Source organism: Meleagris gallopavo, chromosome 5 (assembly GCF_905368555.1).
Source record: "Meleagris gallopavo chromosome 5, MGAL_WU_HG_1.1, whole genome shotgun sequence".
NCBI lineage: Eukaryota > Metazoa > Chordata > Aves > Galliformes > Phasianidae > Meleagris > Meleagris gallopavo.
Genome location: NC_139408.1, coordinates 5,824,675 through 5,851,941, shown reverse-complemented (window position 1 = coordinate 5,851,941; position 27,267 = coordinate 5,824,675). Strand labels below are relative to the sequence as shown.

At 44.0% G+C, this 27,267-nt stretch overlaps 3 protein-coding genes across 12 annotated transcripts in view; 2 read left to right on the top strand and 1 right to left on the bottom strand.

Annotated features, from left to right (window-relative positions):
• The window catches only part of CEND1 (cell cycle exit and neuronal differentiation 1), a 12,879-nt gene extending 6,602 nt beyond the window's left edge, over positions 1–6,277 (top strand). The window contains exon 2 of the mRNA XM_085226096.1: positions 2,146–6,277. Coding sequence (XP_085082222.1) covers positions 2,331–2,723 — 393 coding nt within the window. The 5' untranslated portion in view covers positions 2,146–2,330 and the 3' untranslated portion in view covers positions 2,724–6,277. The remainder of the gene's footprint in view (positions 1–2,145) is intronic.
• The window catches only part of LOC100544081 (NACHT, LRR and PYD domains-containing protein 3-like), a 26,271-nt gene extending 13,373 nt beyond the window's left edge, over positions 1–12,898 (bottom strand). Inside the window, exons 1-2 of one of the 2 annotated variants that reach the window (XM_031553410.2) lie at positions 12,760–12,898; positions 6,272–6,463 (exon numbers count right to left, since the gene is read on the bottom strand). The gene's annotated coding sequence lies outside the window, so the exon portion shown is untranslated. Of the gene's footprint in view, positions 1–6,271; positions 6,464–12,759 lie in introns of those variants that run through there. The other variant, XM_085226032.1, reaches the window with a different exon arrangement.
• GATD1 (glutamine amidotransferase class 1 domain containing 1) lies at positions 12,556–27,267 on the top strand. 9 transcript variants are annotated; one of them, XM_085226072.1, is made up of 9 exons: positions 12,635–12,791; positions 13,055–13,131; positions 16,386–16,491; positions 16,948–17,055; positions 18,345–18,383; positions 19,780–19,874; positions 20,490–20,583; positions 21,194–21,305; positions 26,501–27,267. In XM_085226072.1, the coding sequence occupies exons 1-9, from the start codon at positions 12,683–12,685 to the stop codon at positions 26,592–26,594; spliced, it is 834 nt and encodes a 277-aa protein (XP_085082198.1). In that variant the 5' UTR covers positions 12,635–12,682; the 3' UTR covers positions 26,595–27,267. The 9 variants fall into 9 exon arrangements, with proteins under 9 accessions (XP_085082206.1, XP_085082198.1, XP_085082201.1 ...); XM_085226075.1 differs by lacking the exon at positions 26,501–27,267 and adding an exon at positions 21,806–22,365; XM_085226074.1 differs by lacking the exon at positions 26,501–27,267 and adding an exon at positions 21,803–22,365.

The window sequence follows — 27,267 nt, the reverse complement described above, 5'->3', positions numbered from 1 at the left end:
AGGTTCCCAAAATGATTTAATATCAAACTCAGTGATGTTAGTAAGTGTTGCTCAGCTGCAGACAAAGTAGACCTGGCCTATGTAGAGCAGCTACATGCGCATTTGGTTGCTGTGTTTTAATTGAGTGAAGAGGTGGTTTGATTCTATTCCCTGGGAGAAGTTTGAGTGAGACTGAATTGAAAATCCAAGTAGAAGGCTAGCAAATATCCTGCTCAATACTGGTTATATAACCCTTTGTGCAGATTATTTGCCTCTTTTCAATCATTTATTTCAAAACTAATCAGCTTGGATCACCTAAAGTCATCTGGAGCTTTCAGGCTCCATCTCACTGAATACTGAATACTGTTCAGCCACAACCCATCCGCCTAAAGGAGATATATGAGGTAGATGAGAAGCCTTCTGGAAGTCTCCATGCTACAAAGCCTTTACCCAAATGGGAAAATGTTCTCTGTTCAGGGAAGTATACAGCATACCAGTATCATGAGCACTGGAACAGGCTGCCCAGGGAGGTTGTGGAGTCTCCTTCTCTGGAGATACTCAAGACCTGCCTGGACACCCACTTGTGCGACCTGGTGTAGGGAACCTGCCTTAGCAGGGGGCTGGACTCAATGATCTCTGGAGGTCTCTTCCAACCCCTACAATTCTGTGATTCTGTGATTCTGTGATCATGACCATAAGCATGGTGTACCATGAGAGTTATGGATTCCAACGATTTCGGTATTGCAGGTTAACTCCAGTTCACTGATGCTGGAGGAAATGGTGGCCATAGAACAAGAAATGGTTCCACGGAGAGGAGGAGACAGGGCAGTTTCTCGCACCAAGCAGGAAACTGTTGCCTGGTTTTGCTCTGAACCCAAATCTAGCATTTCTGAGTAGGTCTCCAGACCATCATTTCTGCCTAGGCAGAAATTTAAAACCCAGCATCTGTTAGCTTGGTTTCCAGAAGAGGCAACAGTGTAAAGCAGTGATGCAACTGTGGCACCTTCTCCTTGTCCACCATTAAAGGAGAGATCTGTCCTCTGAGCTATTATGGAAGCAACATCTATCTGGAGAGGTTTTTGATGAGCTCCTCTATTTCTAAACCCAGACAGTTATTGAGCTCATTTTTCACTTAGCAGGCAGAGAGCCCTTGGCAGCACCAAAGGTCAGCTGGGAGATAATGAAACAGTTGACTCAGATCTGATGGCTTCCTCTTGTTTATTCATCATTTCCCAACTCAAACCTGATGTGGTGCTGATGGCAAGCCTCTCCTTGTCCGCTGCGCACAGCTCTATCTCCCACCTCACCCTGCCCAGATGGCTGCCTAGGAAGGCTGGCTTAGGTGAACTTGCTGAATTATCTGTACGCTGCTTTCATCAATTGTTTGGAAAAAATTATTCCAACTCGTATCTGTCAGCAGTATGGGTGAAGTTTTATAGGCAAACCTAGATAACCACTGCAAGGAGATAGGAGCCTGCCGCTGAGATGTGGTGGATACCCTGTCCCTGGAAACATTCAGGGTCACGCTGGATGGGGCTCTGTGCATCCTGACTGAGCTGTAGGTGTCCCTGTTCATTGCAAGGGAGTTGGACTAGATGACCTTTAAAGGTCCCTTCCTCCAACACAAATGATTCACCACGCTGCAGCAGCTGAGGTTCTGGCCCTTACCTTGCTTTACAGTAGCTTTGATAATTGAGAACCTAATCCATTTATTAGTCTCTAAGTGGATGGAGATATCAGACAATATTACATTAACTACTTCCTAAACTTCAGTTGGGATAGTTCTACAACACAAAAAGGGCAAGGGTGAGTTATGGTCAGGGACGAGCTGTTGATCTTCTTTCCCATGGAACAACTTGTTCTCCCCTTACCCGGGAGGAAGGCATCAAGGAATTAAAATTTGGTTGGACATGAGTACATCTTGTCACAGATAAAGGATATTGCATACACAGCAAGGGATTTATCTTGTAGATGGAGTGTAGCTGCAGCAGACCTCAGTGAAGGTTGGTGTGATGTGTTTGGTGTTCTCTCAAGTGCAGGCACTACAGTAGATACTTTGACTACAGCTCACAGTTCTCCACAGTTTTGTTCTCCTCTTCAGGTGGGATGCCAGTAGCTTGTTCTCTCTTCTTCACCCAGCTCTCATTGCTTTCCTTTCTCTCCCAGGTGCTGTATCATGTCCAGGTAGGACACCACCAGCTGTGAACATCATCCCAAGGTGATCATCCCAAGGCACTGAGCTGTCCTGCTCTTGTGGCTCCTATTTCACTCAGCAGCAAGGCAAAGGCAAAGAAGACCTAGGACTGCCTCCCTTGTGCTTGGCGTCCAGACCACCTGCAGTACTCATAGGGATGGATTCCAAAGGTAACGTCCGAAGTGGAAACAAACCCGATGCCAAGGCCCCCAGCTCTGGAAAGCCAGAAAAGCCCAGCCCGGGGCCTGCCACGAATGCAGACAAGAAGGATACCCCCAAAGAACAGCCTAATCCTGCCACTGCCACCAAGAAAGCGGGCAGCGATGCTGCTGTTGTGAACAACCACAGCAACCTGAAACCCAGTGCAGCCGCCACGGAGACACAAGAGGCCACTGGCCAGTCCCCTGACTCTGACCATAAGGGAAATGGCTCCGAGGAGTCACCAGGCAGCATCTTCGACAACATGAAGCCCTTGATCATTGTTGGAGGAGTGGCGGTGGCAGCGCTGGCGGTGATTGTGGGAGTGGCGTTCCTTGCCCGAAAAAAATGAAGACCAAGACAGGGTGGGAAGAGAAACCCAACCTGGCTGTACAGCTCCTTTTGAGACAAATGCATGCATACAAATTCTATACATATCTATATAGAGAGAGCAAGCTAGATAGGTCAATGTCAAACATCAACTGCAACTCCAAGGGTCTTGTTCAAGACAACTGCGCCAGTTTGACCCGATATGGGTAACTCCATGCACTCAGTGTGTTCTTTTCATGTAATATATCTTGGCTTATACCACTGTGTATAGATTACAGCTTCTCCTGATTGGTGTAAATGACGGTGTCCCCTCCCCTCCTCTGCTGTCCTCCCTGGGAGCCACCCCCACTTCTCCTGCAGTCCCCTGTTTTCAAGTCCAAAGTGTTCTTCGTCCCATCCAGAGTCCCTGCTTTGTGTTTTGGTTTTTCTGTTCAGTTTGTTTTGAGGGAAGAGATGGAGCCTAGTGAGAAGATCCAGTTCACTTGTCCCTATGTGCGGGGCAAAGAGTGGTTTCTTTGTGTTAATCTTGGGGCTTTGGATAAGTCTGTTCAGCTGGTATTTTCCCACTGGAGGCTATGGCCTTTCTGTACATGAGAAGGTAGGAAAAAAGGGAAACACAGGCTGGTTTTAGGGGTGGACAGGAGCTGGGATCCCATGAAAAATAACACTGACCTGCATCATGCCAGGGAAACCCTGATCAAGGTCACTGGAAAGATCCATCTGTCCTAGAATGATTCCTCGCCTGTGACAGTAGCGGGGATTTGTGACTCCTCTACATCTTGGAAGTGGAAACAAATTCCCAGCCCTGGGGAGCAGCCTGGTTTCACTGGTGAGTACCTCAGGTCTAAAGCCAGACCTTCTAAGAAGGAAAAGGAAGGCAGGCAATGAGAGGATTCAGTGCCTTGCCAGATGCCCTTCCCCTGACACCAAGAAATGGGTCACTTTATCTTGCACTGTCTTTTTAACTTGGTCAGAGCTCAGTGATGTCAGAGATTAGATGAGGTCAGAACCACAGACTCCCTGGAGCTCAACAGAAGTTGCAGCCGATGGGGTTGTTGAGTGATACTTAGAAAGGCCATGAGATGGTGGGGTGAGTTCAGTAGAAATCAGTTAAAGATGTGATGTGTCTTTGAGCCTTGATGTACACATTCAGTGTGTACTAGGCCAGAGAAAGGCATACGTTCCCTGGGTGCTGTCTTTGCAGTACCAGCTTCTGGCAAAATTACTAGATAGGATGGCAGATGTGTATAACCCTGGTAATTCTCTTGGCTAGTGTCTTCTTTATTTACCCCCAAATTTGTTTGGCTGAATGCATACAGCTTTCTCAGACAAAAAGCCTTTTCAACAGCATGGCCATTCCTATGGTCACCCTCTTTTCCCCAAGGCTCATAAAATATTCCCAAAGGCACAGAACCTCTGGGAATATCAGATGCTGTCTTCTGATGAATGACAGGCTGCTTGCAGCATGAGTTTAATGTCTACCTCTACCTTCACCAGTACAGAGAGAGGAAATGTATATGTTGAGTTCACAGTGGTTTTGGAAAGAGTGCTAACAGCCCAGGAGAAATCCTGATGGTTCAAAGCACTCCTTCCCTGTATTATGGATATATCTTCAAGCAGCACTATGTCACAGCCTGGAGAATTCTGGTGGGTTGAACAGAAGGGTCCATGGCTGGGTGCCTCCATAGTGTCACTTCTGTCTAAAGAATGGATTTCCCCTCATCCTGCTTTACAGTTCAGTCATTCACTGTTTTTTTTTGTGGGGGGGGAAGGGTGAAGTAAGGGTAAACAACAGCAGAGGAGTACCAATTGGGAAAGTAGAGATGTGAGGCACGAAGTAACTCAGAAGCAGTCCTAGCACAGAACCTTTGCAGCAACTGTAGCAGAGTTTTGCAAGAGGATGCAATGGGGCTGCTGCACCTCCCTGCCTGCACCTCATCTAAGAACCTGAGGGATAGATATCCCTGGGCTCTGCTTCCTTTCAAGCACAAAGCTTTTGGCTGTAGGGACTCTTCTTGTGCCGCTTATGAGGAAGGGAAGTTGGCCACCCCTGTTCTGATTCATGTTCTACCAAAGCAGGGTTGGTGATTTTCAGACCAATGCCTCTATTTTCAACTTTTGCCTTTAAGAGATGCTTCCACCTGTCCTGTCTTCTCCTTACATGGAATATTTTTAGCAGTGTGTGACACTACAGATGCAGCATTTATCTATTCTGCACTGATCAGCATAGATAGATGCAGGGTGGGGTGGGAAATGCCTGCCTCATTTGAGTATCTTATTATTTTATTTCTGAAGTGTTTTCATTTTCTTTGCTTCAAGTTTGGCAACAGAAGTGGGAAAAACAATTCTCAGCCAACGTGGGCCTTAACCATTTCTGTTTGCATCTGACTCCTCCTTGCCCATAGGGCATGTGGGTGCAAGGCCAGTAACCCCATCCAGAAACACCCCACAGAGGCAGTGCCACAACAGCAGCTCATGTTCTGGGTACATAACCACATGCATCCCTCCCCAGGCAGGGACTGTAATTTGTCCTGTCCATAAGGCATCTTCTGCTTACTGCCATAACTTAACAGTCTGCTGTCCAGATCTACTATCTTGGTATGATTTGAGAAACACCTCTGTTTATGTGTGCATGCGAGTGTGTCTGTACCACCACCCTGCCTTGAAGAATATTCTGTGTGCGTCTGTATATTTACATATCTATACTACCACAGTCTGAGTAAAGTCACATTCCTTGTAGGGAAAACCAAAACAAAATCTGGAGGTGACACTTCATTTGTTCCCCTGCATTCTCACAGAGTGTTCATGGTGTCTTTTTTGTGCCATGCATCCCACCACGCAGCACCCACATTTCTTTGGTCCTGGTTTCTGCTCAGTGCAAAGAATGTATGGCTAGTGAACTGCTGAATGTATCATGTGCCCATTATGCTAAAAGCTCAAAACTACTGTTCTTCTCCCTGGATAGTCATGTGGGCTACTCGCTTGAAATTAAGGTACTTTTAGACTATATTGAACTGTATGGACTGTGTAGCACTTGTCAAAGTGTGGGACAGCGTTGGCTTGAGTCAGGCAGATGAAGCGTAGATGCCACAAGAGCTCCCAGTGCTGGGACCACGCACTTGCAAATGACCTCCTCTTAGCAAACACCTCCCGTTCTGCCTTAATGTGCCCGGCTGTGCGGTGGTTTCATTCTGATTAAAAACGTCCAGTGAGAAGTAGGCTGAGAAGAGCAAATTCCTCTCTCTCAGCATCAAAGCGAGACTGAACTCAAAGCTGTCGAGAAGCCGAAGGCTTAAATGACTGAACTCGCTGTGCTAAATAAATAGTTGTCTTTTCTCGTACTGAGCACATGCTGTTATTTGCTTGATGTTATTCTTTGTGTGGCGTTTGTGATATGAAGTCCTTCTAGTGATATCTCCGTGGGGAGATTGTTAAAACTAATAAGATTCTGCACTTGGGTTTTGAAGAGATCTAGATTGCTAGTTTACTCTTTCGATAAAGTCTAAATTAGAAATTTGACTTCACAGACATTGCAGCATATTACTAAAACTGTAGATTCAATTACTGTACCTGATCCATAAGTTTTGGTTGGATTCAAAGATGTTGTGTACTCTCTTGGACAACTTTTTAGAAGGTTTTTGATGCTTCTAGCTTTCAGAAAGATGGAAGAGATTACAGGTCTGCTTCCACTTTCCGCTGGCTTAATAGGCTGTGGTAAGTCCTGCCACTCCCCAGCAGCTTTGCAGCAGGATGCAAACAAACCTGGGAAGAAAAGGATAACATAGCAGCACTTTCAGGATGACAAGCACTGCACAGATGCTTTCCCTGGAGCACTTCCCAGCCCCACTTGGTTTAGTGACAAATAGAAAATGGATTGGTGTCTTTGTTCGATCAAAGGTTAGCAGCTGAGCCACAGGCTGCTGAAAACAAAGGGAATTTTTCCATCAATTTCACATGCTGATCAGGCATTGGGGTTTTATCAGCACCAGAGATATGACAGCAGGTCACTGGAAGATTCAAAGACATTTCAGTGTCATGTTTGCACAAAATTGGCAAGAAAACTTCTTATTCCTCTGCTGAGTATCAGGGAAGTTTTTATCTGCACAACCATGCTGATATGGACAGTAATATTTGCCAATAACCATCAGGATAACTTTAAAAACCAACAAACAAAAAACTCACTGGTGAGAGATGATTCCTGCTTAAAATTCCCCTCCTTACTTGGAAATGCCATGAGGGTCCAGAAATCTGCCTTGTTCTAATTATTCTTAGAACTGGTTGAAAGTAACAATCCTGAAGATTTGTGAGAAAGAGAATGTTCTTCAAGAAACAAACCAAACAATGGAGGCAATAAAAAGAGTACCTGAAGAGTGAAATTCCAGGAATTTCAATCAGTTCTGCAGAGAGCTTTGGGTCAGTGTTGCTAAGGAGGTGTGAGAACCAGGGCAGAGCAAAAAGCACGACATCATTATTTTAGCACCTTTGAATTTTTATACCCTATCCACTTTTATTTGGGTCAGGGCATGCTGTGCCACCCACATACATCAAGATTCAAGCTGTGTGCTACAAAGAAATCACAAGAGGGCAATATGAGCAGTGTCTGCCTCATATAATGGATTAAATATTGCTGCTCTCTTTACAGCCCATAATCTATGCCAAAGTCCTGTCTCCTGTTTCCATTTCAACTGGAAATGAGTACTATTGCAAAGTTTATCTTTTTGAAGTGTTGATCATTAATGAGAAGCTACTTTTAAGGGCAAGAAACATAGAATAAGTTTAGTAAGGTTAATGACAGCCTTAGCTGTCAAAAATAAGATAGAGAATGCTTAATCTAAGTCCATCCTACTGAATGCAGCTGCCCAGAAGATAGTCACTGAGCTAGACTGAGATAGCTTGAATTTAGCAGCCCAGATTATGATGCAAGGTGCTGCTGAAGGGACAGCAATTTATCTGAGTCACTGTCTTAGGAGCATGCCATATGTGCCATTCAACTTGACTTGGCCAGCTCTGGCCGTTCCAACATAATTTTTTAGCCTTTTATTGCTTCTCGCATTAGTTAGCTCAGATCACATTACCTCGATTGGCCCTGAAGTGTTAAATCTGTTGAGTAAAGGGTTCTTCATGATGAAGACTTTCTTCCTCTTTCAGTTCATCACTCCAGCCATGTGACCTGCTTTCCTTCTAAAAGCCCGGATTCTTAGGTTGGTCACACCAGGTCTTCATGTCATGGCTCCATTGGTTTCTAGAAATTTGGTTCATTACTTGTTCTTTACTGCTGATTCACTTACTGAACTGTCTTCCCAGGCAACTCTGCAGATGTGACCTCTCCACAGCGAGGCAGAAGCCCTGCCCCAATGCAGAGGCAGATTTTGGGCAGCCTCACCTAACAGAACAGCCAAAGTTCAGCCTCTCTGCACCTAGAGGGAATGCAGAGACTGTGTGGTGCAGCAGGGAAATACCAAGTATTCATTTACCCTGGTTGCTACAGTTTGGTTGCTTTGGGGTTTGAGCTGTAAAATCTGAGCGCTTGCCTGCCACAGGAGCTCAGTAAAGAAGAAAACCGCTGCTGGAAGGTCAGTTCTTGTCCTTACCCAGAGAAACACTGTATGGCTGCAAGCTCTTCCTGGGACTGGAGACCCAGGAGCTGCCTGCCAGTTGAATGTGAGGGTATTCAGGCTATTCAAGAGATGCTTATGCAGTGTATGCAAACACTATACCTGGCTGAAGCTAGGAATGCCTTGGTACTCTACATATTGGAGCACCAGAAATACAGGCAGCGAAGAGAGCTGGCTCTCAGCTGAAGTCAAGAACCTGTATTTTTGCTGGCCTTGCAGAGTCAGACCATATGTAGGTAATGCACTACAGCTCATCCTCTATCAGCTGCAGTACTGAGGACACAGAAGACTGCAGGAATGTTTCTGTTTGACTGGGCTGCTCGAGTTTTATGAAGTTACGCAAGACAGCTGGACCTGGAAAATTCACATGTCATTCAACAAAACCATACTAAAAAGCTAGCACTCAGTGCATGCAGAAAAATCACAGTAATTGGTTTTCAAATGCATGAGTTTGGCTCTACCCTGCACTCTCATTCTGCTGACTGCTTTGTAAAGGACTTGATCTCTTCCAACCAAAATGACTCCAAGTGTTTGTTCTGTTTGGACACTGACAAGCAGTGTGTAGGCAGACACATTCTCTGCTCCTGGAGGCTGTGCTCTTTGGATTAAATAGATCTTTTTTGCTGAAAAATATAACTTGGATTAAATAGGATTTGGACCAGCAGCACTTGGCTATGTTACTCTTGCTCTCTTTTTTTTTTCCAGTTGTTACCAGCTTGAAATTCCCAGACTACTCCATTCTAGTTTGTAATTTCTCATAATGCAAATCCACAGTGCAGGATCCCAAGACTAAAGTTATTGTTTCCTTCTGTCCATGCATGATGATGCTCCAGTATCAAAACTCCCAGCAGGAAGAGAGCACTCAACCCTGCAACAGTAAAGACCTGCATTGTATCCCTGGTTTTGCCTCATCAGCTTCAAGCAGCCAAGTTTCTGGGACAATCTGATAAGAACAAGGCTACCATACAGTTTGTTTCAAAAACAGCAACAACAACAAATGAATCATTTGGCTTTATCCAGTTTTGAGCAGCCCTTCTTAAGCCTGATGTCTTCTTCTGAGTCACTGGTTATAACCCTTTCAGTCCAAATTTTTAAATGGTGTAATCTCAATTCTCCAGTACAAACCAGCTTCCTTCTAGTAGTAGGTGCAGGTTGCTTATAAAAATTGTAGAGAAACTAAAATTGTAGAAAGGAAACTTGAAGGTCCAATTACAGGGGATTTCTTTTCTTCTTTTTGGTTTGCTTTTATTCTGTTACTCTCCCAGGGACTGACCCAAAGCCCCTGGAAGTCAGATGGAAAGCTGAACCACTAGCAGCAGGGAAATGCCTGCTGTGACATCTGTGGGTTTTGCATCAGCCCCTGGATGCATTTTCCAGTTGATAATAATTTTCAGAGTGACATTTTGTCACTCTGCAGACTTGTTTGTCACTTACACATATTTACCTGTGTTCAACATACAGGTTTGAGTTGGTTTTTATTTTTATTTCACAAACAGTATGCTGCTAGATGCATTTCCTGGAGGGAAATGGACACCTACCTACACACAAAGCTATAGAGCTAATTTATACCTTGTTGAATTTATAACCTTGTCTATGCTTCTATGGACACTTTGTATGGGCTGCAGCTCAAATCCTAAAATAGTCAAGAATTTTTCCTTTCCCATATAGTATTCTATTTACTTTGACTTAAAAAAAAAAAAGCGTATAAATGCAATAATGCAGGTAGACTAGAAATACTAGATTGAAAATTAAAGTAGTTTAGCTTGTCCCGTTGTGACTGACAGTGTTGTATGACACCCAACGCTGTACCCTAACATTTTCCAGGCTTTCTACGTAGCTGAATCTAGTATTAGCTTTGAAAACCCATTGTATGAGTGGTGGGTGGATGGGCTGGAAACGTGTGCTCTCTACACACTGTATGTTACTCACATTAGAAGCTGTATGGCCACTCCATATGCTGTGAAACTGTAAATGATTCCCAATACACCTGTAACTCTTACCAGGATTGTGAGAAATAAACTATATATAGAGATATATATACAGATATAGATATATTGTATAATTCCTCCTGTGAGCATCTTTGTGTATGCGGGTATGCGAGTGAAAATACCTCCCTTCCTCTCACTCCTCAGCCACGGTCATGTTTTCTGAAGGCTGAATATTGGCTAGGATTAGAGATCCCAGTAAGAACCATAGCAAAATGAAATCCCTGCCCAGAATAAACTCCAGCCTACCTGAGGAAAACAGACCAAGGAAGATTATTATTATTATTATTCCCAGATAGGGGATGAGCTGTAGAATAGCTGAATGACTTATCCAGAGCCATCCAGGCAACACCTTCTGATCCCAGAGATCCCCGTTCTGCAGTCTGGTTCGTCTGGATCGGAATCGTGTCTCTGAGGAACTGGGATGGGCAGATGCCTGCTCTTCCAGCTAGTGAGTGTGCAGCTTAATGTTCTTTGAGCCAGTGAGGAAGGGGTGAGTGTCTGGAAGGGTGGAAACCTCTCCTGCCCTCCCTGGGCTGCTCAAAAGCACTGATGCAGGGGGAAATGCATCTTCCATCCAGTGAGAGGCCCTTCTAGCAGAAGTGGGTGTGCAGCCATGATATCATCCTGGGGATATCATCCTTCCTGTCTTTCCTCTACCCTTATCCCTCCATATTAAAAAAAATTTAAATGCATGAAAAGCAAGGCTATGTTTGCAACTATCTTAAGCTACAAACTGCTTTTCCCCTCTCTTTTCAGTTCTAGCCATCATTCAGCCCAAACGACATGACACAAAATCACCACACTCCTGAGAAATGCTGTGGTTGTGTTATACCACACCAGATTCAAAGAGGAAGCACTCAGCTAACTCAACACAACTGCAACATCCAGGCTTTACTAAAGCAAACTGCACAAAGTAGCAAATATTTTTTATCATCCTTGCGATTCTACAGCAGTGCTAGCTGCTTGCTAACCTCCCACATTCAGCAGAGTGCTCACTGGAAGAGAAATGAACAGAAGAGCTTTTACAAAACCTCTCTGCATGTGCTTTTACAAAACTTCTCAGCTGAGACACTGGCACTGAAAGATTGAGAGTTGAGGTTACCCTATAATTTAATTTCTAAGGAACTGGGGCTCTCATATGCATTTTTTTTTTTCTTTCTGTATGTTCTCACCTTAAATCACTACCAGGTCCACTCATGCTTTGTATTTTTGGGCAGTCTAGGGAGGATAGGAAGAGCTGATGGAGCAGAAATTCAGACAAGGGTTTGCTTTCTGCTTTTGCATTTAGAAAATAAATTAAAATGGATTCATACATAAGGAAGAAGGACTATAAATCCAAAGCTCAGTACCACAAGGACTGAGGCTGCTGGAGGAACATCATGTTCCCTGCAAGGTGGATACAGTGAATAAGGCAATTTGTTTGGGTTTTAATCATTCCCTGGAGCTTAGATTGAACAGACAGGAGTGTCCAGGTGTCTCCATGTGTAACATGGTTGTGGGTTTGGAACACTTCTTGAGAAAAAAAGAAGTTGGCAGACAGACGGCAGGAGGTAGGAATTGCCTTTTCTATAGGAAACCAGGCTGGAAATCAGGTCCCTTCCAAAAAAACACACAGAAGTAGCAGCAGAATTGTCTTTTCATTTTATAACCTATCATTTTGTGACAGTTTCTTCGTAACATACTCACAACCATCAAGATGCAGACCAATGAAATTAACATAGAGATGGAAAACGCAAATCCAGGGTTCACAGAAATCATACCACCATGTAACCAAAAGCAGCAATGTCTGCAATAAATGTTGTCCTTGAGGAACGTTACTAAAATCCAAGCCTGAACACAAAGAAGATGAACCAGAAGACACGTGAAGGATGGGAAAGACACTTTCTGAGAGGTTTGGACAAGTTTATTAATCTCATGTGTCAGAAACACACCATAGGGCTCCACTGAGAGGCTATGGTTTAGATGAAGAATTTGGCATTTTGGGAGAAAGTTGGAAACCCAACATCTCAGCCACTGGGCAGGGTGCTGAAAATTAGGCGATACACTGACATTACACTCTGTTTTTTTGTTCGCAACATGCTATCGCTGGCATAGGGAGATCAGTGTAAGCACTCAGTGTTTCAGCCCAACAAATTTGAAGAGGGTGGGATATAAAACTGGTATAAAAAGCCAAATATCAACCCAAAATCCGATGAGGAAAGACGGAACCTACGGAAGGGAAGCTGAGCACAGCGGCCACTACACATCACGGTGCATGCGGATGGGCTGACACCGACAGGTTTAAAGGCAGAGCAGAGCAACAACCCATCATGGCGTCGCCCCTCAGCTTTCCCGCCCAACGGTCGCGGTGCGCGGCTCTCCGTCTGCCTCGAGTGCGCATGCGCGACTGCATGAGGAGCCGGCTCCGCGCACCGCCGCCTGCCCCTGCCATGTCGGAGCGGCTCGGTAAACCCACCTGCCTCCTCGTCGCCAGCGCCGCCGCCGCGGGTGAGCCGCTCTGGGGGCAACCCTGAGTCGTCCAACGCTCTCCTCACTCCCTCCCGGCCCAGCTGTGCGCGTTGCTCCGGCCCCTTTTCCTCTCAGACCGGCTCCTCCCCTCCCCGGTGCGCGGCCCTATGGTGTTCGTGTGGTCCCGCTTCCGCGCGGGGCCTTGAATTAACATTCTGACGATTTCCTGAGCTTTTAAATGACTCAAGGTAGGTAAAATCATGGCTGGCGGTACAATGCAGCTGTTGGGCTCTGTTTTCCAGGGGTGTCAGCCCAGTCCTTCCTGCAGTGCTTCACGCTGAGCAGCTCTGCCTTCAACCTGCAAGTCGCCACTCCCGGGGTGAGTAAGAACTGGAATTCTTGTGATTTCAGGTTAAACCCCTTGGTTTGTGTGAGCTTACTGCCTGCATGTGCCCTGTGAGAGCTACAGGTGCAATTTGAACAGTGTGGGGTTGCCCATTAGGTTGCATCAGCATGGATGCTGCCAGTATGGCTTACAAGGGATGAGGTAAGGAGAGGCAGGGCTCAAGGAGCCTGCCACTCTGTTATACGAGGTGCTGGGGAAGGTCCTGCTGAGGTGGGCCAGTTGTAGAACTGGGTGCTGTGTAAGGTGGAGGAGCAAGAGTAGCACCTGAAGTCTTTTCTGTGCTTGGTGGCAGCAGGGAGAGGGCCAGAGGCTGGCACTGCTCCCTCTCTGCTGCTGCAGCAGAGTCTGGCAGAGTTGGAGCAAGGGGTAGTGGCTTTCTTAGGATGATTGACTGGCGGGGGACCCATGGATGCCACTGTCTGGACAGGTGCTAGCAAGCTCCTCTTTTACCTAGCAGCTGCTCCCTGCATGAGCTGGATGCCTGCACTGCTCCTCAGGTGGCTGTTGTTCAGATCTCCCTGCAGAACAGGGGCAGCCATAGAATCATAGGATGGCCTGCTATGTGCAGGGTTGCCAACCACCAGACCAGACTGCCCAGAGCCACGTCCAACCTGGCCTTGAATGCTTTCATGGATGGGGCATCCACAACATCCTTGGGCAACCTGTTCCAGTGTATAAATGTCTGTGTCTCATTGCTTTAGGCCAACTCTTCACTTGAAGTATTCAAGCAGTTGTGTATAATCTCTCTTGAAGCATGGGTGATAGTAGAAAAGTAACTAAAAAAATGCAAAGGAGAAGTGTTAGTTGCTCTTGGTTTGGGACTGAATGACAGCAAGATGCAGGAACGAAGATTAACAGACAAGCTTTTGTTTGTTATATAGCATGTTTGTTGCTAGAGACAAACATGGTTATTAAATAAGTCTATCAGTCAGATCAATCCTACAGTTTAGGCTGACTAAAACAAGACATGTTGGAAATACTTTAAATAGACTCATCATATCCTGTTTTACTTTTCTTTCTATTCCTTGAGTTCAAACTTGGATAGAACCCAAATCTATTTTATCGATATTTATACTACTCAGCAATGCCACCTCTAAAATACCTTGAAACAGCCAGAGAAAGAAGTGAAGATGAGAACATTTACTGTCATTCTCATCTCTTCTATTACTGCTTATTTTATTGTAACCTTCATCCCTTCTGCCAGAATATGGTGGGAGTTGGTTTATGAGTTGAGCAACTGATGTACTTTTCTATAAGCTTCTTTCTCTACTAGAAATCAGTTTCCCAAGCAATATTAACAAAAGCAAATAGCAATCTTTTCTCAGTTTGTCACCATGTCTTTTGCAGATGCTCCTTGACTTCAGTAGCACAGCTTCTGCAAGGAAATAGCTGCGTACACAAGTGATGCTCAGCAGTCTCCCAAAGACTGCTTTGTAGGTCCAGAAAAAAAACAGAAAAAGACACTACATTTTGCTGGTGGCATAAACAGGAGATGTTTATGATTCCTGTGCTTTTACTTGAAAACATCAAAAGCGAGCTAACAAAATCAGTTACGTGCTTCGAGCCTTTTAAATCGCACCCTTCTCTCATGCGCTTAATCTGTAAAGGAAAAATTTGATCTAGTGATGTTGTCTAGATGCAAGATTTGAGTGTATGCAAGTTTGAGGGTATCACTAAATTGGAGGAGCTGTTGAATCCCTCAAGGGTAGAGAGGCCTTGCAGAGGAATCTTTGACAAATGCGAGGGCTGGGCAGTCACTGAGTGCGTCACGTTATTGAAGAAGAGCAAGTGCCAAATTCCGCACCTGAGCTGCAGCAATCCAGAATGTATATAGAGTCCTGGGGACAAGAGGCAGGAGAGCAGCCCCATAGAAAGGGATCTGGAGGTTCTGGCTGATGGCAACTTGAAGCTGGATTAGCAGTGTTCTCTGGCAGCCCAAGGGGCCAAACCCATACCCTGAGGTGATGCATCAGGCGCAGCACTGATAGCCAGGCAAAGGAAGGGATTATCCTGCTCTTTGCTGGTGTGGTCTCACCTGGAACCCTGTGTGAAATTTTGGGGATCACAATCTAAGAAGGACATAAAGCTGTCAGAAAGCATCTAAAGGAGGACTACAAAAAGAGTGAAGGGTCTAGAGGGCAAGACATATGAGGAGTAGCTGAGGTCCCTTGGTTTATTTGGTCAATCTCTTGGCAGTCATACAGCTTCCTCATGATGGGAACAGAGGGGCAGGTGCTGATCTCTTCTCTCTGCTGACAGGACCCAAGGAAACAGCATGGAGCTGCATCGGAGGAGGCTCAGGCTGGGGTTAGAGAAAGGATCTTCACCAGAGGGTGACAGGGCACTGACTGGAACAAGCTCCCCACAGGGCAGTGGTCATGGAGTTCAAGAATTGTTTGGACAATGTTCTCAGAGATAGAATTTGGATTTTGGGTGATTCTGTGTAGAGCCAGGAGTTGGACTCGATCCTTCTGGGTCCCTTTTTCTTTCTTCTTTTTTCTTTTTCCTTTGGTACTGAGTGTCCCCCGCGGGTCTTGTCAACATCATTATCAGTGACATAGACAGTGGTATGGACTGTACTTTCAGCACTTTGCTGATGGCACCAAGCTGTGTGGTACAACTGATACAATGAAAGGAAGCAGTGTCATCCAGAGGGATAGGCTTGTATCCTGGGCTCATCAACAGAGGGGCGGCCAGCAGGGAAGAGAGTTGATTGTCCCCCTTTGCTTTGCCCTTGTTAGGCCCCATCTGGATTACTGTGTGCAGACCTGGGGCCCCCAGCTCAAGGAAAATGTGGAGTTGTAGCAGATCCAGAAGAGGCTATGAGCATGATCAGAGGGCTGGAGCACCTCTCCAATGAGGAAAGTTTGAGGGAGAGCTGAGCTTATTCAGTCTGGAGAAGGCTCTGGGGAGACCTTATTGCAGCCTTTCAGTAGTTAAAGGGAATTCACAACAAGAGGGAGACTGACTTTTTGCACAGGTAGGTAGTAATAGGACAAGGGGGAAGATTTTAAAGTAAAAGGGGAGATTTTGTAAAGTAGAAGATTAGATGTGGAGAAGAAGTTTTTTGCTCAGAATGTGGTGAGGCACTGGCACAGGCTGCCAGAAGAAGCTGGAGGTGACTATTCCTGAAGCATCTCAAAATTTCCCGTGCCTGTCCTTCAGGAAATGTAGTAGAAATCTGCGTGCTGATGCTAACTGTAGCTTGAAAACCTCTTTTCCACTAGGGGAAGTCGATTGATTTTGTGGATGTGAATGAGAGCAACATGCGCTGGATACAGGACTTCCGTATGAAGTCATATGCAAACCCTGCCAAGCTGGAGTCAATTGATGGTAAGGTCTTTGCTGTTGGCTTATGTATCACTTCCATTTATCAGGGAAACAGATTCTTCTTCATATTATGCTTTTAGAGGAGAAGGATACAGAAAAGGCATGAAAGCTTTTGTTTTAAGAGGAAGCCATAGCAGCTACGTTTATCTTCTTTCTTACTACTATGTCGTATCTTAGCAAAATGCTTATTAAAAAAAAAAATCTGAAGTAGAAGCTAGCAGACAGAGCTTTTAAGCTTTGTCTGTGTAAGAAATGTCTCATTAAAAATGTGTCCTAGAACAAAGAACTTCTACCTCCTCTTCTATTCCCCATAGATCATTTAGTTTCCTTAGTTCTTTCAGTCTATGAAACTTTTGAACAACTTACATATTGTTGTCTGAAGTTTGTTGAATCTGAAATGAGTTTACGGTCAGGTGTTTTTTTTTTTTAGTTATGTTAGTTTTTGTTCCTCTTTACTAGGAGCTAGATACCATGCACTGCTGATTCCAAACTGCCCAGGGGCTACGACTGATCTTGCAAACAGTGGGTACCTGGCAAAGATATTGCAGCACTTCTGCACAGAGAACAGTAAGTGAACATCATCTCATAGGGAACTCCAAATTCCCTGATATGTACTGAAAATGTAATACAGCACACAATTTAGGAGGTTTCTAGAATGTGTGGAAGATAATTTCATGATGCAGTTGATAAGAGAGCATACCAGGGGAGGTGCCTCACTAGATGTGATGTTCACAGAGAAGGACTTGTGGGAGATGTGGAGGTCAGGAGCTGTCTTGAGCAGTGCAACCATGAAATGTTAGATTTTCTTGAAGTTAGAAGGGGAACTCAGCAAAACTGCTGCCTTGGACTTCTGGAGGGGCAGACTTTGAACTGTTCAGGACACTAGTGGGGGGGGCGGGGTCTCTTGGGATTCAGGGTCCAGAAAGGTTGGTCACTTTTCACAAAAGAAGTGTCAAAGGCATGAGAGCAGGCTGTCCCCTGTGCCACAGGATGAGCTGGCAGGGAAGAAGACTGGCATGGATGAAAAAGGAACTTGTGCTGAGGCTCCAGGAGCGAAAGTCTGACCTCCTGTGGAAGAAGGGATGGGCAGTCTAGGGAGAGTACAAAGAAGTTGCTAGGATATGCAGGGAGAAAATTAGAAAGGCAGAAGCCCAGCTTGAACTCAACAAGGTCACTGTAATAAAAGGCAACAAAAAAATTTAATGAATGTAATAACATTAAGATGAGGGCAATGAGGATCTCCATCCTTTGCTAGATGCAGCAGGGAACGTGATGGCTGAAGATAAGGAAAATGCTGAGGTTCTGAGTGCCTTCTTTACATCTGTCTTTAAAAGTCAGACCAGTTATTCTCAGAGTACTCTACCCCCTGATCTGGAAGTCTGGGATGGGGAGCAGAATAATTGTTTCCACCTGAATCATGGGGGATTTAAAGAGCTACTGTCCCACCTGGACTGCTGCAAGTCCATGGGTTGAGATGGGATCCACCTGAGGGTGCTGAGGGAGCTGGTGGAGTTGATTGTCAAGCTGCTTTTCACCGTCTATCAGCGTTCCTGGAGAAGTCTTGGAGGTTTGAATGCTTGCCAACATGACTCCCATCTACAGGAAGGATCGTATGAAGGATCTAGGAAACTATAGGTCTGTCCGCCTGACCTCGGTGCCGGGAGAGATTAGGAGCAAATCATCTTGAATGAGATCCCACAACATGTGTGGGACAGCTAGGGGATCAGGCCCAGTCAGCATGAGTATATGAAAGGCAAGTCCTGCTTGACCAACCTGATCTCCTATGAGTGGGTGATCTGCCTTGTTGATGTGGTCTACCTAGAATTTGACAAAGCCTTTGACTTTGTCTCCCACAGTGTTCTACTGGAAAAGCTGGCAGGCCATGGCTTGGACAGGTACACTCTTTGCTGGGTAAACAATTGGCTGGATGGCTGGGCCTAGAGGGCGGATGTTATGAAGTCCTACTGGCAACTGGTCATGAGTGGTGTTGCCCAGGCATCAGTACAGGGACCACCCTGTTTAATGTTTATTGATGATCTGGATGAGGGAATTGAGGTGCACTGTCAGTAAGTTCATTGATGACATGAAATTGGGAGGAACTGTTAATCTTCAGAGTAGGAAGGCCCTTCAAAGGGATCTGGATAGGCTGGATTGCTGGGCTGGGGATGATGGGATGAAGTTCACAAGACCAAGCACCAGGTCCTGGACTTTGGTTGCAACAGTTGCAGGCAACACTATAGGCGTGGGGCAGAGTGGCTGGAAGACAGTGTGGAAGAAACAGACCAACACTCCCAGGTCCGTGTTTGGCTGAACAAGAGCCAGCAGTGTGTCCAGGATGCCAAGAAGACCAATGACATCCTGGCTTGTGTCAAAAATAGTGCAGCCAGCAGGAGCAGGGAGGTGATGGTATCTCCTGTACTCAGCTCTGATAAGGCCACATCTTGAGTGTTGTATTCAGTGTTGGGCCCCTCACTACAAAAAAGACTTTGAGGTGCTGCAGAGAAGGGCAACAAGACTGGCGAGGGGCCTGGAGCACAAGTGTTATCGGGAGCGGCTGAGGGAGCTGGGATTGTTTCTTCTGGAGAAGAAGAGGGTCAGGGAAGACCTTATTGACCTCTACAATTGCCTGAAAGGAGGTTGTGTGGCGAGGTGGGGGTCTGCCTTTTCTCCCTGGTAACTTGCAATAGGATGAGAGGGGATGATCTCAGGTTGCACTGGGGAGGTTCAAGTTGGCTATTTGGAAAAAAATTCTTCTCCGAAAGAGTGGTCTGGCATTGGAATGGGCTGCCCAGGAAGGTGGTTCAAGAAATGTGTAGATGTGGAACTAAGGAACATGGTTTAGTGGAAAACGCTGGGGTGGGTGGATGGATGGACTAGATGATCTTGGAGGTCTTTTCCAACCTTAATGTTTTATGATAATTAGATACTTTGCTAAATAAGATAGTCCTACTACTTCAGTATTCATGCAAGACTGTTACCTGAAGAATGTTTACATTGTAGTTCTGGAGTGTTGCAGCATTCAGAATTGTAAAGAGGTGGCTCTCTGGGGGGTAGGGGAGCTGGAAAAATGTATATTCACTTAAATAGTATCTTCTTTGTGCAAATAAATAATAATATTTTTTGTGAGAAGGTTCTCAGATACAGAAATGCTTCTCTCCTGGTTGATAGGATTTAAGGTTCAAAGCCAAATATGGACTATACCAGACTAGTCATTAAAGCCACAGCAGATTGGTATTTTTGGCAGTTTAAAGATGCTTACAGTTTCTTAAACGTGCTTTGATCTTTCTCTAGAGCCTATCTGTGCAGTTGGACATGGTGTTGCAGCTTTGTGTTGTGCCACCAGTGAGGATAAAACCTGGGTATTTCAGGGATACAGCATGACAGGGGTAGGTTGAGCTTTTATCTCGCTTCCTGGGATTTTTTTGTTACCCTATTACAAGGATCTTTTCCTGTCTGGGGCCCTGTGGCTTGACATGGCAATGCCATCTTATGCTAGAATTTATTCTAGAACTTTCTACATGCAAATCCATCAGCTTGGTGTGCTTAATTTACATTCAAGGAGCTGTTATTTGGAAGGGGGCCCAACACCATTCATTAGGGAATTGTTTCACTTCACCTCGCACACTGAGAGTGCTTTCTTGTATACATTCAAGACATGATATTGTGTTAGTCCTTGGAAAGCTTCACAACTGAGGGCAGGGAGAACTGTGGGTATGATACCTGTTAAAATGCTGCTTACCTGTTCTAGTTAAATAAGAAGTGTTTGAATATCAAACGTGCATGGGGCAGATCTTCCTGTGGTGTCATTCCCTCCTTCTTTGCTGCAGGAGGATTTTCAGTTTGCTACCCGAGGAAAGTTCGTAGACGCTGTCTGTAGTCACTTAATTTTCTGCTTTGTTTGTTTCACTTTCATGGTAGTGGGAACAGAAAATACATATTACAGAGTTTTGCCCATCTTTTATTTCTACAAAAGCAAGACGATTTTTTTTTTTCTTTTTCAGCCCTCTGTGTATGAACTAATAAGGCAGCCTAATTTTGCCAGTTTGCCCATTATTGTGGAAGACTTTGTGAAAGATTCTGGAGCTACGTTTAGCGGTACGTCATTCTTGTTGACAGCTGTTTTGTGGCTGTGTTGAAAATAAACATTTGCATGCCTATTTGATACAGGAGAGTTTCCACTGCTGTGCAGATTTGCAGTCCATGCCTGCAGGCGAATGTCTGTGTGTAGGCAGTGTTCTGTAGCTGTTTTTTTGCTGTGTGGCAGGGAACATGTGCTCTGCTGGGAGAGGCTAAGTGCACAAGGATTTGGGGCTTTTTTCAAGCAGAATGTGTCATCTTGTTGAAAACTGGAGGCAGTATACTAAATGCTTTTGGTTGCTCTCATCAGTTATCCTCTAGCTCTGAATAAAACGTGTGATGATCAATCTCATTTTTTCAGTATTAGTCATTTCATTGTTTATTATTAGCTAAATGTAGAAGTTTACCTTTCAAGGGACCAGTCCTGCTGTCCTTTTAGAGAAGGCTTTCTAGTGAAGTTGTTGCAGGACTGGGGGCTTGTGATCGTCCCTGTCTGGGGCTGTAGATTCACTGAGCAAATCTCCCTGGTCTTAATAGTTACCTTCCTCATTAGTTTTGAGGAGAAACACTGAAACTGAAGCAGTGTCCACTAACACCTGTTGTTTTTTTTTTTTCCTCCTGTATGCAGCCAGCCAACCAGATTCTGTACATGTTGTGTTGGACAGGCACTTGGTGACAGGACAGAATGAAAATTCCACCCTTCCAGCAGTCCAGAATCTTCTTATTCTTTGCAATGTCAGGTGAGGCAATATGGGAGATGAGGATAATGTCAAAGAATCTTTAGCTCCAGGAGTCTTGACTCCCAGACATGTTCTTCCTTGTTTAGCTGCTGAAGTGCATATTGTCTGTGCTTGGATCTATCTGTTCAGTCTGATAAGCCTTTTGTTAAAAAGGCATTTGTGTAAAGGGGGTTGGAAAGTGCAGACTTATTCATCAAGACTGGTGGAGTGAAGTAGTAGGCTTTTCTAAATAGTTCTGTTAAGCAAAATTTCTCTTATATGGTTTTTATTTGTGCCTTCGCAAGTTAGCATTTAGCTATATGTTAGGATTCTGGGAATTACAGACTTAATTCTTTACTAATAGCCTGGCTGTTTGACTGTCTCTTTCATCTTGTCAGATAGAAGATTGCATTTAAATAACCACAAAAATATTCTTTTGTTCAGGTGAATGTGTGTTAGAAGTCCTTTCCTGGATGTGGACTAACAGATGATGTCATGTTTGGATGTGTTTCATTCAGCAGGAAATAAAGGAGAAGGTTCCTTTGCAAATAGGATGGATGAAGAGCCAGCAGGCTAAGGACTCACTTGTCTTTTAACTGGATAAAATGTGTTTAAATTTCTATCCTGGACTATGAAGTGACTGTGATGAAGTGGCAGTATTAGGTTCTCCATATACAGAATAGAGGAAGGTTATAAGAGAATTTGGAAGTGCATCATGCTTCAGAAGCAATTATGAAACCACCTTGTGTTTGTTACTACATCTTCACTGCTTCTCTCCAGACCCTTAACTTACAGTGGTGAGGAACTGTTCTGTTTAAAACAACAACAAAAAATCAGCTATGAATGTTGTTTACTGAGGGCGAAGACAGTGTTCTTGGCTGACATTACACCAATCATCATTTCTAGTTCAAATATAAGAATCTCCATACCGATGTGTCCTTTCAGAGGTGTTCTTACCTTTCTTCTGGTAGATAACAAAGTTACTGTCTGAATTCAGAATGTATCTGTGACGCTTAAATATACTTGGAACAGGATGGAAAATGCTAAGCTGTGTGCAATAAAGCCAAATCAGTTGTCTGAAGGTGTTTCACTGTGGTGGTGCTGCTGCTGGCATGACGTGCCCTTGTTTTCCTCTTGCATGTCCACATTAATGGTCTTCAGTTTTAAATTATTTTTAAATTGCCTTCTAACTGGTTAGCTGTTCTGCTTTGTGGTGTGTGTGTTACCATTATTGTTTCTCTCTGGCAAGTATGTTGCAATGGTCTTGCTGAAATCCTATGGACAAAAGAAAAAACATAGCAGATAGCATGGATCAGTCTTGTGAAGAACTGTAAGATAAAATCTAACTTTGTCTTTCTTTCTGTGTATCAGATAGAACTGAGTTTTTTTTTTTCTTTTTAAACATTTTTTTAGCTTTGGTGTAATCCTCATTTTTGACAAGTTTGCTTAGAGATTTGTTAGCCCCTGTCACCATCAGAACATACTTTCTATCTGGATTTCTAGCGGACTATCTGCTGAAATGATATAGAAGGCTTTTTGTACTTGTGCTGCAGCAGCATTTGTAGTTAGGGTTAATTGGTTCTGAATGTTGTGCAGCTACAGCAAGGATGCTCTGTCCTTAAAAGCTTTAAATACAAAAGATGAATCTTCCCACCCCAGGCTCCATTGACTTTCTGAGCTTCTATGTAGAGAACTTGGGTTGCACTTGGGTGTTTCATCTCCTGGAGGAGATGGGTGGCTCCTATGATGAGACAGTTCTGGATCTGACCCCTGACTGCAACTGCAAAGCAAAATCTTCTTTCTGAAAGAACCTGAGAGGCTACAAGCTTGTCATATTTTTCAAACTTTGCTTCCATGCAACTTTGTCTAAATAATTAGACCTTCAGTTTCCTGTTTGTGCATCAAAATAAAAAGTGTATCCCCTTTTCATTCAGCTGCTGTGAAGTTCTGTATAGTCTCATCAAGGAACTACCAGGTGAGCAAAGAATATCCAGACCTCTCCAGGCTTTAATCAGTTCTTTGTTGTACACTTATTTTTTTCCTGATAGTCTGCTGGAGTTGCTTTGTTAGTATCTCTATCAGGAAGTACACTGATATACAAAGTACCTTGCCTTTAAATTTTTTGTAATGCTTCCTTCTTGCTTTATAGTAGCAGATGTTACTATGTGTATTTTCATTCATTCAGGTGACCATGCTTTACTTGTGGTCAAAGTGAAAAGCAGGCTTGTAAAGTACACTCCAGGCAGCCAGGAGGTGATTTTTTATTTTTATTTTTTCTTTTGCCAGCAATTTACTAGAATTGCTCTGTGCCTTAAAATGACATATATGCTCATCTCCCAAGTTGCAAGAACATGGTATGGATAACACTGATCGGTAGTTAAGTTTTAAGTATTTTTCCTACCCAAGAGCGCACAGCAGATTTTTTTTTTTTGAGAAGGTTCATTTGCATATATGAGAAATGTTCCTGCCTATTTCCTTGTGACTCTTGACTTTTATCAGTCTTACTCGTGATAGAGTTAGCATGTACTCTGATACACCCCAGGGATGCTAATCTTTAGCTTAAAGTTAATGAGATTGTGATTCACCTGGTGATGAGTCAGAAACCATGCATAGCTGATTTGACCTGGTCAGAAATCAGCTAGAGGCAATATCAGATGTCTTGACATACTTGTTTAGCATGTCTGCTGCAGAGCGTTGGTTTTCCCTTCAGAGCTGAAGCACACTACAGCTGGAGTTACTTGAATATAGGTTAGAGAGTCTGCAGTTCCCTTGTCAAGAGGAAGAGTGAGATGTCTGCTTTAGGGAAAAGGAGTAGCACTGCATGGTGAGTCCCTGTTGTTGGAACAAGGTGCAAGCGAACAAAAGCTGAAGGACTTGACAGAGATAAGAAAAGGGCCTTTAATGTATGTGCTGTACTATGGTGTTTGAATTGACATTTTCTTTCCACTTCTATTTGAGTAGAAGTTGCAGAATTGCTTTTTATAAGCAGGCTTAATGCATGGGAGCGTATTCTGTTTTGCTCTGATATTCTGATGGGCAAACTGACATCTGCTGGAAGCATTAGAGTGCTTCTGCAATATGCAGATCAGAAACATTTTTGTGAGCTGAATCCAAAGGGAGAAGGAAGCTTTCTGAGATGATTTGTCCTTAGGATGTTCTTTGCAGCAGTTGCTTCACAGCTGCAGAGAAGCATTCCTGTATTTTTCAGGAAATCACACAAGATTTCACCACCACATATCGCTGTATCTTAGTACCACACTCATCACCAGAGCTGTGTAGTTGATCCCTTCAGAGAAGAAAGGAAAGGCAGAGAGCAGATAATAAGAGCTGTTGCCAACAGTTTTACACAAGTTGAGGAGGGATGCTGAAAATAACATATTTGCATGCTGAAGCAACAGCTGCTTGGAGGTGACGGAAATGTTGTTGCTTTTTTGCATCATAATTGAACTTAGATTTGGGTTGTAACAATAATGAAAGATCTCTCAGATAAATTTAATGTTTACAGGGCAGAAAATTGAATAATATGAAGAATGGACAAATCATCAACATGATGGGTTTTGGTCATGAGTGCTCTGTGCTACTACACCTCTCTCACAGCTTAATAATGTAGCTGCAGGCAGTTTAGATTCTCTGGAGCCAGAGAAGCTCTCTGGCAGCTTAAGTTTTTTGGATGAGGGAACATCCTCTCTTCAGAAAGCTTTCAGAGCATTTTCAAGCTCCCTCATAGGGTCTCTCAGCCACAGCAGGGCTGGAAATCAGAAATTGAGGGTATTTTATTCTATCTCAATGGTTAAGCAAACAAAATTCTGTCTTAAATGGCTGAAAATACATTAACTAACTTACGGTGTCAAATCTGTGGACTCTTTTCCTAAGGGCTGTACTCTCCTGTACCTCTCTTGCACTCTCATTTGAAGAATACAAGAGATATTAAGAGCAATTGTTGGGGGCAGCAGTTTGGGTTATGCGATGCAAGAGGATGTTCAAAGATGAAAAGCTCTCCCACTCACCAACCTTTGTGTGCTTGCATAATGTGTAGAAGCACCTGCAAACACACTGGAAGGGTTGATTTTGCACTTCTGCTCATTGGTTAGTTGCAGATGTATGAACTATGGAAAAGAGCTCTGTGCTGTTGCAGCCTCCCGCAAGGTGGTGATACTGCTCCACACAGACATCCTCATTCCTCAGCCACCAGCAAACTCCATACCCAAATGGCAAGTGCAAAAAAATTACTTTCTTCTTGTCAGTTCCCAAGGATGAGCCTGCTGTGTCAGTGCACCTGTGCTGGGCAGCTGGCACACAGCTAAGAGAGAGGCAGAAACCTGTGACATTGCCCAGAGCTGCAATAGCACAAAATACGTGTCAGTGCTGGACTGTATATTGGGCTGTATGCAACAAGCTGTACCTTGGGTCTTCCCAGTAATCTATGGCCATAGGATGTGCTGTCCCCTGCTCCTTCCTTTCTTAGGGGGATGAGGGTAGCATTGTTTGAAAATTTCATGAAAGACTTCTGTGTTTTGTCATCATCTGCTGCTTCAGTGCTAATGCTACCCTACATGCTTTCCTTGGTAGAGATTATCCCCAGTTGGAATAGGCTGTTGCTAAACCCCTCTTCTCCCAGAAGGTCTCCATCTTAGTTTTGCTTTATGTAAAGCCAAGGGCCAGTGCTGAATTGTAGCTGATTCTTTCAAGTTGTTTGTGTCTAGTTTTGAGCAACTGAATGACAGTTAGGTAGGTGTGCTGCCACCTGAGTGAGTTTGAGGAGCCTGTGGGGTTGTTCTGGTTTCTTAATCTCCTAGGATCCATGTATCCTTGGGAATAAGAGAATGAGACTTGTACTGCTAGAGTGCTGCGTTTCCTTAGGCAAGACTTTGTCAAGAGGATGCTGTGATTCTGTGAACTTCCCGGGATAAATGGGAAACGAGAGTAAGCAGTGGTTGTCAACCTGATTAAAGGTTATCAGCATGGCCAGTGGCATGTATAATGGCATTTATAGTCTATTAGATTTGTAGATATTTGAGGAAAAATTCATTGTGTTGGTAGATGCCACTGTAAGAAAACTCTTCATGTGGTAGGAGGCTGATCCTTTCCCTGCTGTTTGAGATTGGGGATCAGAAGATCTGCATTTCTCAGCTCAAAGAGCAGTCCCCCTGTGGCTTTTCCACTGGAAAGCAGAGTGCAAAAAGTGGTTGTTTTTTTGTTTTTTTGTTTTTTTTTAGGTCTGAAATCTTCCTCAACAGCTGCTGGCCGCTATGGGAGGCAGGATGCTATGCTAGATGGATTTGCAGTCAAACTTGGCTTCGTTTTTCTTAAGGAGTGCTGGAGATGTTTATCCATTAGACTATTTTGAAGCCTGAGCTGTTGTTTGTAGTTGTGACAGTTATCTAGGAGGGCAATATCTATTCTCAGTTTCAAGATGAATTTTGTATTCCTGGTGGAGGGGAAACCTGTGTGTGTATGTTGATTTTAGCAGAGGGATTTGTGCTGTTAAGTCTCTGTATTTTCTAGTATAAAATTAGCTAAATCCATATAAAAAGATTCAACTGAAATGTTGAGTGCCCACAGCTCTTGAAGAGACTGTGTTTCTTTGAGAGGGAGGGAGAGGGAGAGGGAGAGAGGGAGGCTGTAACCTTGCTATTTCCTTAAATAAAAAGGAATAATAAAAAGTGACCTATGGAGTCCAGAACTGAACACGGGATTATTATATATATATATATTTTTTTTTTACATTAATTTGCTACAATTTCCAATTTCATGCTCAACATTTTCAACAACTTTGTGCTCAACATGGTAAGTTACACTTTGGACAAGAAGATACAAAATCACTGAAATTAAATATTTCTTTTTTTTTTTTTCCTGTACCTAGTATATAAATTCAAAGGCTGCAGCAAAAGCTGTGAGACAAAGTGTTTCATTTGACCCCAAATAAAAGGTATTTTTTGCTTTTTAATTCCACTCATGCTACTTATTGTAAGCTTCAAAATTA